Raw genomic sequence first — 13989 nt, forward strand, 5'->3', positions numbered from 1 at the left:
TAAGAGTTTCATTAACATCGGAAGATCAGAACATTTTGACTGTGGGTGTAAGCCATGGTATTAAAGCTTATTTTATAGACAAGACACATGCTTTATATGCTTTTGTAAGAAGTGGAATCTTTAATAGCTTCAAATCTTAAGACCCATAATAAAGAGGAAAATAAGTGAAAAGTAGAAAGGGAGACAATTTTTAGTTTCCCTCCTTCCAAATATAAGAATATTTATTCTTTTCTAACAGTATCAATAGTTTGTACTTTTACTTTTAGGTGCCTGATTATTCCAAATGTTTGCTTTATATATGCCTTTTAGGTGCCCCAATGTGAGTCTGCAAAATCTACCGGAACAGTGGTTATGGAATGTTTTAGAGGAAATTAAATGCAGTGATCCTTCATCTAAACTCTGTGCTACAAGGCGCAGTGCTGGAATTCCTTTCTACATACAGGTACTAATCTGTGAGAAATAGCTGTTTGTCTTTTGATAATTTGTTTTATTTGTCTTTTGACAATCCCCTTGACATGTGAGTAAGCATACTGCATAAGGGACATACTGTAGCATTTGTGGCTTTGTTGTATGTGTGCACGGTGTGTTCCCGTGACAGATCTGTTCTTGGAACAAACCCTCCACGAGGTCAGTCTTGTAATGTGAACAGAGGGTGGTATAGATTTCCGCCTGCCTATTAAGTAGGCAGACATCACTGTGGCACATTCACTGCTCACTTCTAGGAAGTGTACATGTTACCTTTTTCTTTTTGAATTAGAAAAAATAGTCTTCCTGTTACTTCAAGACCCTTAAGACTCTTCTCTGTAAGCAACCAGTAGTAACAGTTTCTTTTGAATCTTTCCATAAAATGTCTGTGCACAAAATAATTTTAATCTATTCTAATAGTAGCTAACATTTGTAAGTAGTTATTTCACATATATTATCTTATTTAATCCGTCCTCAAGCCCTATGAGATGTGTCCTGTGATCATCCATATATTGTAGATGTAGAAACTGAGGCTTAGGAAAGTCAAGTAACTTGCCGAAAGCCCCGGAGATTGTGTGAGCAGAGCTAAGACTTGAAGCTCAGACAGCCTGACTGAATGGGTATGTGTTTTTTTTAATACAGAAGAAAGCATATTATACATACTGTTTTTCCCTTGCTTTTTTTCACTTAACGTTATACCTTGAAGATCACCACATATCAGCACATCCAGATATTGCTAGTTGACAGGAAAATATTTTATTTCCACAGTGTTGAAATTAAGAAGCGGTCACCCTCATGAATGCAATGAATAAAAACCAGAGTCCTCACAATACTAAATCAGACCCCGATCTGGAAGATCTTTATTTAATATTCAGTAAGATATAGTCCAGAAATGGGGGTGGTATAATAAAAGCAATGAAAATAAGTGAAATGATGTCTTTTTTTAGTGCCCCTACCTGCATTTTTTCCTTCTTTCTCATTCCTTCCCCAAATTTCCAATGTCATCATTGTGTGATGACAGTGGGCACCACTTGCAGAGGTTGTTGATTTGATACAGAGATCATCGAGGTAGTTCTGCTGGGTGGATTTTGGTGACCTTCAGAAATGCACTCTCTGATCTGACCCATTCCACATCAGTTTGGTTCATCTCCTGCCTGTAATTCATTCTGACCTAGCGTGTTTTTGCCTCATTCGTCTGTCTGAGGACAAATGTTAACATGATAGCAAGGTCTAGTTGTAGGTTTGTGCCGTGTGCTTATTGCACCTCTAGTTCCCATCCATTACTAAATATTGGTCATAGTGACAGAACAATGAGGACATGCACTTTCTTAGCCCATCCTTGGGAAGAGTGTCATAACTATGCCCACAACTCTTGACGGAACAAAAGCCATGGTTCCAAGGAGACATTTCAGTAATTGCATATAACTTTCTTATTTATGTTAGTTGAGTACAATCTAAATTATTAGAAAAATCTGCTCAGAGATATCCCATTCCTCGTAGCATAACTTACCAATAAGTTATGTTCTCATGGAAGCCTTTCCTTAGTGTTAACTATGGAGAAAAACTGCCCTACTTAGTAGTTTATGAACTTACCTTTTGTGCAGACAGATACGAAATTTTTTTGAGTGGTCATTAGAAAAATAGTATATATGTTTTTTGAGCATAAATACACTATGGTAAATTTTTCTTTTAAACTTACCTATTTTGGGTGTTCCTCTTTTACGGATTATAAAAGCTTCCGAAGAACTGAGTAGCTTGAAACTTGCATTCTTGGGAGCTAGTAGCTATGTACAAATGAAATAATCCCTGCTACTCCTAGTTCTACACAACCACTAATCTATTTTCTGTTTCTATAGATTTGCCTATTCTGAACATTTCATATAAATGGAATCATATAATGTGCAGCCTTCGTGTCTGGCTTCTTTCACTTAGCATGTTTCAAAATCCATCCATGTTGTAGCACATATCAGTACTTCATTCCTTTTTATTGCCTCAGGTAGTTTGATATCCTATTTTTATGTTTACTGTGTATTAGCAAAATGTTAGACACCAAGTAAATGAGCAGCTCTTGAAAACCGAAATATAGGCTGGAGTTTGTAGTATTTTCTTTTGCTCCGTGGAGTTTCCAGTGCTACAATTTGAGAGTCCTCCAGGTAGAGACTCTTTAGTAAAGAATTAAATAACTGATCAATCTCTAGGGAGTTTCCAAATCCTTGCTAGAAATTTAATCCACAGGTTTTTTGTTTTTAAGTAGAGAGAATTTTCTTGTTGGTAAATTTGTTATAAAAACTGACTTGCTTATTGTATCTGAGACCTGCCACCTAGTTATGGTCCCAAAAGAGTTGTCAACAAGAGCCATCTCTCAACCTCTTAGAATTTTGTAGTTGACAAGCAAACCTGGAAATGACTAGAGGTTCCATGATATCACCATCACCAAATTTTTCAGATGAAGAATCCCAGGGATGGCGAGGTTAAGCTACTTGCCCAGGGCCACATGGCTTAATTAACTTACTTGATACCACATGTTTTTATAGGGGGATTTTGCATTTTGGGATTGATTCTGGGAAGTAGCAAATAGGTATATGTAAAATCAGAGCCCCATTGATTTTTGCCTTGTTTTTCTGTAGGCGCTATTGGCATCTGAACCTAAGAAAGGCAAAATGGATTTGTTGAAAATAACAATGAAAGAGTTAATCACATTGGCTGGGCCTACAGATGACTCACGGAGCACAGTCTCCAAGGTAATAATGGAAATATACAAAGCCTGCTAGGAAGGCAGTGATTTTAAATCTTTGCTGTACCAAAAAGATACGGAATTCTTGAAAATAGGGCAGGTATTTGAAGCTTGATCTGGATATTTTGTTTGTTTTGTTTTGTTGGCCTTTCCTGTCCATAAAATAAATCATTGCTTTAGTTGATATATATTAACCAAAATGAACTATTTTTAAACTCTTGTGAAAACATCCAATTTAGATATTTTATAATACTGCTCTTGCATCTAAAATTTTTTAAATGAATGTGCAATCACTTTAAAATTTCATGTGTGCTTCTTTGAGTTGATACACATTTTGTAATTCAGTAGCTGATCTTTCCCTAAAATGAAGTGTCTAACTTTTGGTATATTCATTTTTTAATTTTAGCTAATATTTAGTCTCTTTTAGTCACTGCTGCACCTGGGTTAAGTGCGTGTGAGTGTGTGTGTGTGTGTGTGTGTGTGTGTGTGTATGAGTGAGAAGTTGGGGTAAGTAATCCTCCTAGCTCCACTCCACTACATAATAGTAAATACCTTCAAGAACATCTTGTCTAGGCTTTCTCAATAAATGCTTTATAGTAAGACTTTTCCTGCCCAACTGTAGGACTCCCAGGCTAGGTCAGGGAACAGAAGAGCTGACGCGTCAATCAAGTACCATACAAACGTACATGATTTTATTTCAGAGCCTGTGGGAGGTGTCAAAGGGGAGCCCATGGGCCAGAGTGTGACTAGTGAGAAAGGATGGGGCTTATTAGCATATGGCACTTTCTGGCTTGTGACTATAATATGTGAAGTTTCCTTATTTATCTCAAACTTTTAAAGTGTCACTAATCACCTTTCAGAAATGATCGGTTTTAGATTTTATTCCAGCAAAATGTGAAAAATATAATTTGGTTTCATTTTCCTAGACTCTTACTTAAAGTGCTATTTTTTATGAGAACATCTAAAAATAATGGAGTTTGATTTTAGGGTGTTGGATAATTATTGTCCTACTCTGCTTCAAGATCATTCATGGCATTTTAGTGATCATTTTTATTAAATTGGTAAAACTTAAAATTTTGTCTCTGACCAGTCTTCTAGGCATTAGTTGATAATTTGTTTACCTTCTCCCCTTTTGTGGTATATTTCTTATTATTTTTATTAGGTATCTGTGATTCAGCATATAAAAATGTACAGTGAACGATGAACATCTGTGAAACCGATTCCAACCTGAAGAAGTAAAACATTGCTGATAGAATTATATGCACTGTGGGCTCTTTGGCATCCTGTGCCCCTTTTTCCCCCCTCAGCTATAATCACTAATCCAAGTTTTTCTGTGCACGTTTTTCATTCTTTTATGACTTTTTTTTTTAAACATAAATAGTATTATCCATACATCTTTTTATAGTTTGGGTGTTTACAATAAACATTATTTTCAAGGTGAGTGAGCTTAAGTTTTTTTTTAAGATTTACTTATTTATCTGTTTATCTATCTATTTATTAATTTATTTATTTTAGAGAGTGTGAGCAGGGAGAGGGACATGGGGGAGGGAGAGGGAAAGGGAGAGAGAATCTGAGGCCGACTCTGTGCTGAGCATGGAGCCTGTTGCAGCGCTCGATCCCACGACCACAGATCATGACCTGAGCCAAAACCAAAAGTCAGACATTTGACTGAGCCACCCAGGTGCCCCAAGTTCATTGTAATTTCTGAATGGTGTTTCATTGTACATGGTTTCTGCCTTTCTGCTTCGTGTGAAATGGCACTTCCCAGTTTTATTTCACATTTCTCTGATACCTGGCTAGCTTTAACATTTTTTCATGTTTCATTTTTAGTCTTCTGGATTACTTCTGTGAATTGCCCCATTTAAAGACTTTTTAGCTGCCTTTAACTTGTTGTTGTCTTTGTCTTGTGGGAGTTGGGGTTTTTGCTGTTTTAAAATGATTTTCCTGGGGCACCTGGGTGGCTCAGTTGGTTGAGCATCTGCCTTCGGCTCAGGTCATGATTTCAGGGTCCTAAGATCAAGCCCTGAATTGGGCTCACTGCTCAGGGGGGGATCTGCTTCTCCATCTCCCTCTGCACCCCCACCCCCCGCTCCTGCTCTGTCTCTCAAATAAATAAATTTTAAAAATCTTTAAAAACACGATTTTCCTGATAACAATATTCCTGTTTGGTTATTTGAGTTACACATACCTTCTCCCAATCTGTAGTTTCTCCTTTCACTTTGCTTTTGCATGGAAGTTTTAAATTTTAATCAAGTGGAGTATGTCAGCTTTTTTTTTTATGGTTTGTGCATTTGGATCTTGTTTAAAATACCCCAAGGTCAGAACGATATTTTATATTTTCTTTTTAAAGTTTTAGAGTTTTACTTCTCACATTTCTGTCTTTACACCACCTGTAATTTGTGTGTAAAATAAGACAAAAATATTATTTTCCATTTGGATAATGAATATACAAGCATTATTGATATAGGATATCCTTTCCCCTTGATTTATAACACCCTTCTATCTTTCATGTACTTTTTTTTTGATATGCGTATCTGTTTGTGTGCTCTATTTTATTGGTCTGTTAGTCTATCCCTGAGCCAAAGTCACTGTTTTAATTACTATCTTTTTAATAAGTTTTGGTATCTGGTAGGGTGAATCTCCCTTTTTTTCCTTTGGAATTATCTTGGCTATATTTATTCATTGCATTTCCATGTAAGTTATAGAATCAGCTTGTTAAGTTCAACAAAACTCCTTTTTGAATTTTGGTTGGAATTTAAATTTATTGATTTGTTTGGGAAAAATGACTTTGCGCTGAATATAAGCACAACAATAACCAAAAAAAATAATTGCATTTATACACACCAGCAACATACAATATAATCTTTAAAATACCATTTACAATCACTAGAAAAACTATAAAATATGTAGAATTAAATTTCACAAAAGATCGATAGGACTTTTATAGAAAATTATTTTTAAAAATAATGAAAGACATACAAGAAGATCTGAATAAATGGAGAAAAAAGCCATGCTCATGGACTGGAAGATTCAATATAAAAAAAGAAGTCATGTCAACAATTGCTATACTACAAGTAATGACTTACATGTGAATTCTTTTGGATTTTCTTTATGGATAATCATATCCTCAGTGAATAATGCTAAATATGTTTTACCTTTCTAATTTTTTTTTTTTTAAGATTTTATTTATTCATTTGAGACACAGAGATACAGAGAGAGAGAGAGCATGAGCAGTGGGAGAGGCAGAGGGAGAGGGAGAAGCAGACTCCCCGCAGAGCAGGGAGCCCGATGCGGGACTCGATCCCGGGACTCCAGGATCATGACCTGAGCCGAAGGCAGTCACTTAACCATCTGAGCCACCCAGGCGCCCCTACCTTTCTAATTCTTATTCATAGAACATTTTTCTTATTCTGCTGGCTGGAACTTGTAGTTTGGTTTGTATAGAAATGGAGATAGCAGGTGGCCTTGTGTTGTTTCTGATATTTGCTGTAGGTTTGAATCTATCTTATATCTCATTGAGGAAATCAAATTTTATTGAATGCTTTCAAGTGTCTTTTGAGATGTTTCTTTTTAGAATTTGCAAATATGACTATATTGATTTTTCATACAGTACCATCTTTGCATACAAACCAAAGCCACAACTTTGACATGTTGAAATTTTTTTACACATTGCTAGATTCACGTGAAAGTTTTTTAAAAACATTTTTTACATATTTTCCCTGGATTCATAAGTGAGATTGGCCTGTGGTTTTCCTTTTTCATGCTGTACCTTGTCCTTATTTTTTATGTAAAATTTTTATTGAATTATAACACTACAAAGACATATATAAATCATGTGTGCACCACAGTAAAGTTTCACGAGGTGAACACACTTGTGTATAGCAAGAGAAAGAACATTTTAGTACCTGAAAGCCTCCTCATGCTTCCTTCTCATCAGTACCTTTTCCCTAAGAGTAACCACTAGCCTAACTTTAACACCTTAGTTTTAGTTTTACCTGTTTTTTAAAAAATTTTAAATAAATGAAACCATACATTATATACTCTTTTGATATGGTTTATTTTGACCAATGTTATGTTTATGGTATCCATCCAAATTGTGATTTATTCATTTTCATTGCTATATAATATTATATAACTTCTTCATTCTTCTGTTGATGAACATTAGGGTAGTTTTTTAATTTGGGTTATTAAGAATAGTACTTTTACAAACATTCTGGTACATGCCTAATGGTGAACATATATGTACATTTCTTTTCAGTAAATACCTAGGAGTGGTTATTGGGTATGTTGTATATTAGGCTTTAGTAGATTTTACCATTTTCCCAAAGTAGTTGTCCTTACCTTATATTTATAGCCAGGCTATGCTAGACTGATAAAATAAATTTGGAAGTCTTTTCTTCTCTAAATAGTTTATGTAAATTGGGATTATCTATTCTTCGAATATTTGGTAGCATTCATACATAAAATCATGTGCGTCTATTTTTTTGGTAATTGTTGTAGTTATTAGGTTGGGCTTGTTTTTTTTGTTTTTGGTCTCTGGGTAGGATTTTTATCTATTGATTTCCTTTATGTAATGCTAACATCTATCTAGCTTTTTAATTTCTCTTTGAATTTGTTTTGATAAATTCTATTTCCTGGGAAATTGTTCATTTTTACTTAATTTTTCAAATTGATTAGGGTAGTATTGTTCATAGTAGTATTTTTGCTTTATTCTCTGATGTATCTGTAGTAATGTCATACTCATGATACTGCTTATTTTCTTCTCTCTTTTCTTGGTTAGTCAGAGGTTTGTTTCTATTTCAAAGTATCAACCCTGGGTTTTGTTAATGGTCTTGTTTATGTCATTGCTTTTTTCAAATTTTCTGCTCTTTTAAATTTTCTTTCTCTGTTTTGAATTTATTGTTCTTTCTCTGTCATCTTAATTGGACACAGCATATCTTTTTAGTCTTTTTTTTTTAATAGAAGCATGTAAGACATGCATTTCTTTTAAGTTCTACTTACAGTGCATCTCACAAATGTTGGTGTGTAGCATCTTGGTTGTTATTCAGCTCTAAATATTAAAAAAATTTTTCTTTGACCAGTGTTTTTAAAAAGTATCAGTTTTAAACATATTTAAAGAAATCAGTTTCTAACTTAATTCCACTGTAATCAGAGCATAGTCTGTAAGATTTTAATTATTCGGTATTTGTTGAGATTTTATTTGTGGCTAGGTTTGAAGTCATTTTTAAAAATAAATGTTTCATATGTACTCGAAAAGAACTCAATGTCTGTACTTGTTAGGTGCAGGATTCTGCTTATGTCCATTGGATCAAGCTTTTCTTTATTGCATTGTTCAAATCTTACTTTAAATTAAATTGATTTATCAGATAATAGTTATTTTATTAAAATCTGCTCTTTCATTTGTGGATTGTCTATTCTTGTAATTCAGGAATTTTTTTTTTTTATTTTGAGATTAACTACAAGATCTGTACAGATTTAGAATTACCATGGTCTTCAACCCACAACTAATTTTCAGATTTTTATTCTAGGTTCATGCTTTAAATATCCTTAGAGCCTTGTTCAGAGATACACGTCTGGGAGAAAATATTATTCCGTATGTTGCTGACGGAGCTAAAGCTGCAATTCTAGGCTTTACATCACCAGTCTGGGCAGTAAGTGCTTTTGCCATTTTTATTCATTGACTTAATTATACATCTGAGTAGGTTTTAATAAACTACTTTTTATCTTTTTTTGTTGGCTTTTTAGCCATACCTCTTTGTTTTCTTATTTAAGTGATTGCTTTAGAGGTTTTAGCATATATCTTTAGCATCACAGTCAACCCTCAAGTGGTATTATATCTCTTCAGTTGAAGTATAAGACTTTATAAGAACCTAACAATATATACTTCCATTTCTCTCCTCCCAATCTTTGTGCTTTTTTTTTTTTTAAAGATTTTATTTATTTATCTGAGAGAGAGAGAGAGAGATCACAAGCAGGTGAGAGGGGTAGAGGGAGAAGCAGACTCCCCATTGAGCAGGGAGCCTGGGACTTGATCCCAGGACCCCAGCCGAAGGCAGACGTTTAACGACTGAGCGACCCAGGCTCCCCAGTCTTTGTGCTTTTATTACACATTTTACTTTTATGTGCATTATAAACCCATACTACATTGTTATTATTTTTGTTTAAACTGTCATTTATTTCTTTTTTAAAATTTACCATTTTAACCATTTGAAAATGTATAGTTCAGGGGCATGAAGTACATTTGCAGTGTTGTGTGGTCATCCCCGCTCTCCGTTTTCAGAGCTTTTTCATCATTCTAAACATGAGCTCTGTATCTGTTAAGCAGTCACTCCTCCTCTCTCTCTTCCCTCTGCCCATGGTAACCTCTGTTCTACTTTCCAGATTCTATGAATTTGCCTATTGTAGGTACCTCATAAGTGAAATCATAGGATGTTAGGCTTTTTGTATCTGATTATTTCACTTAACAAAGTGTTTTCAAGATAGTGTGTGTCATAATTCCATTCCTTTTTAAGGCTGAATGATACTCCATTGTGCTTATGTTTGACATTCTGTGTACCCATTCATCTGTTGATAGGCATTTAGATTGTTTCTTTTTGGCTACTGTGAATAATGCTGTAACGAACATTGTTATACAGTTACTGAGTTTCTGATTTCAATTCTTTTGTGTATATCATATGGTAATTCTATGTTTAACATCTTGAGAAACGGCCAAACTGTATTCGCAGTGGCAGTGCTATTTTATACTTTTATCAGCAATGCACAGGAGTTCCATTTTCCTTACATCCTTGCCAACACTTATTTTCTCTTCTTTTTTTTTTTGTTTTGTTTTTTGATGATAATAGCCATCCTAATGGGTGTGAAGTAGTATCTCATTCTGGCTTTGATTTGCATTTCCCTGCTGGTCAATGATGTTGAGCTAGAAGCAGGACAACTCTTAGTATTTTTTTTTTAAAGGTTTTATTTATTTATTTGACAGAGAGAGAGACAGCGAGAGCAGGATCACAAGCAGGGGGAGAGGGAGAGGGAGAAACAGGCTTCCCGCTGAGCAGGGAGCCCGACGCGGGGCTCGATCCCAGGACCCTGGGATCATGACCCGAGCCGAAGGCAGATGCCTAACGACTGAGCCATCCAGGCGCCCCCAACTCTTAGTATTTTAATATGTCTTTCTTTTGGATGCTGTGGGCTCTGGGTATCAGAGTGTCGAGTAAGTGCTGTAAATACACTGTCACGAGGTTAAAAACAAAAACAAAAACAGAGGTGCCTGGGTGGCTCAGTTGGTTAAGCATCTGCCTTTGGCTCAGGTCATGATCCTAGGGTACTGCGATCGAGTCCCACATCAGGCTCCCTGCTCAGTGGGGAGTCTGCTTCTCCCTCTGCCTCTCCCCCGCCACCTGCCCCCACTTGTGCTCTGTCTCACCCACTCTCTAAAATAAATAAATAAAATCTTAAAAAAAAAAAGATAAAAAACCAAGTTAAAATACCCAAAGTATTTAAATGGAGGAGGTTAAATATTGAGTCACCTTTTTTTTTTTGGCAATATGATCACTGTCCAGAAACTTTTGGACTCAGAACACTAAAGATAGTGGACAGTACCCAGGATAGTACTTGTTGGATTTAAGAAGGTCACCTTTCATGATTCTTGGGAGAAGCACCATGATTTTATTGTTTTCCTTCCAGAATAAAGGAGACTAACCTGTGGCTTGTGAGTGCTTGACATGTGGTTTATTTTATTTTATTATTATTATTTTTTAAGATTTTATTTATTTATTAGAGAGCGAGCGAGAGAGAAACAGCATGAGAGAGGAGAGGGTCAGAGGGAGAAGCAGGCTCCCCGCTGAGCCGGGAGCCTGATGTGGGACTCGATCCCAGGACCCTGGGGTCACGACCCGAGCCGAAGGCAGACGCTTAACCGACTGAGCCACCCAGGCGCCCCGACATGTGGTTTAAAAAAAAAAAAAAAAAAGACTGGCAAAGGGAGAGGAGGAAAGAAGCTAGACTTAATACATTGCCTGGAGAATGGAGAATTTGCTAGAAAGGCAGGCATTCCAGTCAGTGGTCTGCACAAACCATTTTATAACTCTATGAGAAGCCTCATATGGTAGTATAGCTAAAGGCACAGACTCCCAATGTAAAGAGGAATCCTCAAGGTTGCCAACTTCTGCCTGGAAAATTGTGCATCTTCCTGTAAGAAAGACAAATGTCTAAAATCCTGTCTAGGAGCATTGCCTAACTACTCCCAAGGACACAGTGTTTACTCTCTGCATTTACAGGAAGCAGAGCAATACCTGTGTACCTTTGGTAGAGTCATAGAGGTAGGAATGTGGCTTGACCATCCGGAAAACTAGAGATCATAAAACTGATTGCCAGAAATATCAATATTGTTTTCTTTAAGTCATAAATTCAAGATGAACAAAGAAATGCTTTCAGAGAATGAAACCTGGTGACTTTTCCAACATTTTAGCAAAACTGAAAGTATCAAAAATGAGTGGCCTCATTTTTTAAAAAAATCTTTTTGGGACCTTTTAAAACAGTAACACGTATACTGCAGAAATTTTGAAAATAAAGAAAAGCATAAAAAGAAAAGTGAAAGTCACCTGTTTAACTACCATATAGATAATAATCATTATTAGCATTCTGATGTATTTTCTGCCTTTCTTTTAATGTGGGTTCTGTATGTGTGTAGTACTCAGATACACACATATATCCACAAAAGACTGCATAAATATATATAAGTGCTCATGTGTAGTTTTATTTTCGGGAATCTTCCGTATTAACACTGATTTTGAAGGAATCTTTTTGGTTCTTTTCAGTTTGCTGTACTAGAGGAAATAAACATCATAGCTCTAATGATCAATCCTGTGACTTTAATATATTGATTGTTATGTTTTTTTCCTTATAAAAACTTAATCTGAGATATGCCAAAATTATAAATCAACATAATAAGTGAATGTGAAGAGGGCTTCATTTTAAAACAATTAAAATTTATGGGGCGCCTGGGTGGCTCAGTCGTTAAGCATGTGCCTTCGGCTCAGGTCATGATCCCAGGGTCCTGGGATGGAGCCCCACATCGGGCTCCCTGCTCAGCGGGAAGCCTGCTTCTCCCTCTCCTACTCTCCCTGCTTGTGTTCCCTCTCTTGCTGTCTCTCTATCAAATAAATAAATAAAATCTTTAAAAAAAAAAAAAAAACTAAAATTTACAACAGTTTAAAGCAGCTTACCACAGGATTCTCTGTTGAGGTCATTTTAAGAGTGATTTTTCCTGAACACATGTGAAGTGTGGTTTAATTTACAGAAACCTAATTTGTGTACATCTTCTCAGGAATGGATCTTGTGCCTAAAGGTCACACATATGTACTTTTTTTTTTTTTTTAAGATTTTATTTATTTATTTGACAGAGAGAGACACAGTGAGAGAGGGAACACAAGCAGGGGGAGTGGGAGAGGGAGAAGCAGGCTTCCCGCGGAGCAGGGAGCCCGATGTGGGGCTCGATCCCAGGACCCTGGGACCATGACCTGAGCCAAAGGCAGACGCTTAACCGACTGAACCACCCAGGCGACCCATTACATCTGTACTTTTGACTTAACTGTTTTTCCATGCTGGAGAGGGAAAAAAAACACACAAATAAAATTAACTTAATTTTAATTTTGCAGTAAAGGAACATTTTTCCAACAAGCATCCATGTATAATTTTATTTGTTTCCTCAGTCTTTTGTATTGAGACCATATAAGTTTTTCAGTCTTTGCCACCTGTTGGACATTTTTAAAATATAGGGGTAAGGTATTGTTGTAAACATATTAGGCATTAGGAACACCTATTGTGTTGCAGATGATATATTAAACACTAGAAATACATGGGTAAATAAGACATAATCATAATAATGGCTGTCTTGTTGAAGATTTTCTGTGTGCCTGGCATCATTTATTTTGATAATCTCAGTTAATGCTCAGAACAGCCTTGTAAAGTAGATTCTATTATTATAATCCTCATTTACAGATAAGGAAGACAAGGCTCAGAGAGGCAAAATAACTTTGTCTAAGGACATACAGCTATTATCTGTCTGACTCCAGAATGAATTTATTATAGGGGAAAGTTTTTGGTGTTATAGGAATACAGAGAAGGTGTGTTTTACCTACCTTGTAGGGTTTTGGCCCTGTTCCTTAGGAAACAGAGCTGGAAGTATAATCTGGGTGCTAAGGTGTTATTGAATGGTACAAACCCACAGCAGCAAGAATGAAGGAAAAAAGAGAAGAGGTGAGACAAGGAAAGAGGAAAGGCATTACTGAATAGGTCTTGACCTTGCAGGAAAACTGAGCTAGTTGTCTGGTCATGCGATAGATCTAGCCAGGCCATGTGAAACTACCACCTCTTAGAACGGTCCCATATCCTTTCTCTTACTGTCAAAGGTTAACACTTGGGACATTAACACAACTTGGGCAGGGGTTGATACAACTCTTGGGCAGCTTCGAGAGAAGGCAGTTCCCGTCACCTGTGATGTAGCATCTCATCTGAGTCTGGAAATGGCTGGATGAGCCACAGCCTCCATGGGTATAGTTGGGACAGACCTGGGGTTTTAAACTATGGCTCCTACTGCTGTAGAAAAACCCTTCATGACAGAGTTTCTCAGTAGGGGAGTGATGGCATCTGATCAATGTACTTAAAAAATGGAGACTCACTTGTAAGGTGGCAAGACTTACAGGGAAGGAGGAAGACTAATCAGGAAGCTATTGTAGTAGTTCTACCAAGAGATGATGATGGCTCAGAGTGGAAAAATATTTGTAAAAATGGTGACA

At 36.3% G+C, this 13989-nt stretch overlaps 1 protein-coding gene across 11 annotated transcripts in view; it reads left to right on the forward strand.

Annotated features, from left to right (window-relative positions):
• Positions 1-13989, forward strand: part of THADA (THADA armadillo repeat containing) — a 323874-nt gene that overhangs the window by 75709 nt on the left and 234176 nt on the right. For 10 of the 11 annotated variants that reach the window (XM_035001673.1, XM_035001675.1, XM_035001677.1 and 7 more), the window contains 3 exons: positions 310-442; positions 3093-3206; positions 8728-8850. In XM_035001673.1, coding sequence (XP_034857564.1) covers positions 310-442; positions 3093-3206; positions 8728-8850 — 370 coding nt within the window. Of the gene's footprint in view, positions 1-309; positions 443-3092; positions 3207-4361; positions 4684-8727; positions 8851-13989 lie in introns of those variants that run through there. The other variant, XM_035001683.1, reaches the window with a different exon arrangement.

Source organism: Mirounga leonina, unplaced genomic scaffold (assembly GCF_011800145.1).
Source record: "Mirounga leonina isolate KUSES-001 unplaced genomic scaffold, KU_Mleo_1.0 Mir_125, whole genome shotgun sequence".
NCBI lineage: Eukaryota > Metazoa > Chordata > Mammalia > Carnivora > Phocidae > Mirounga > Mirounga leonina.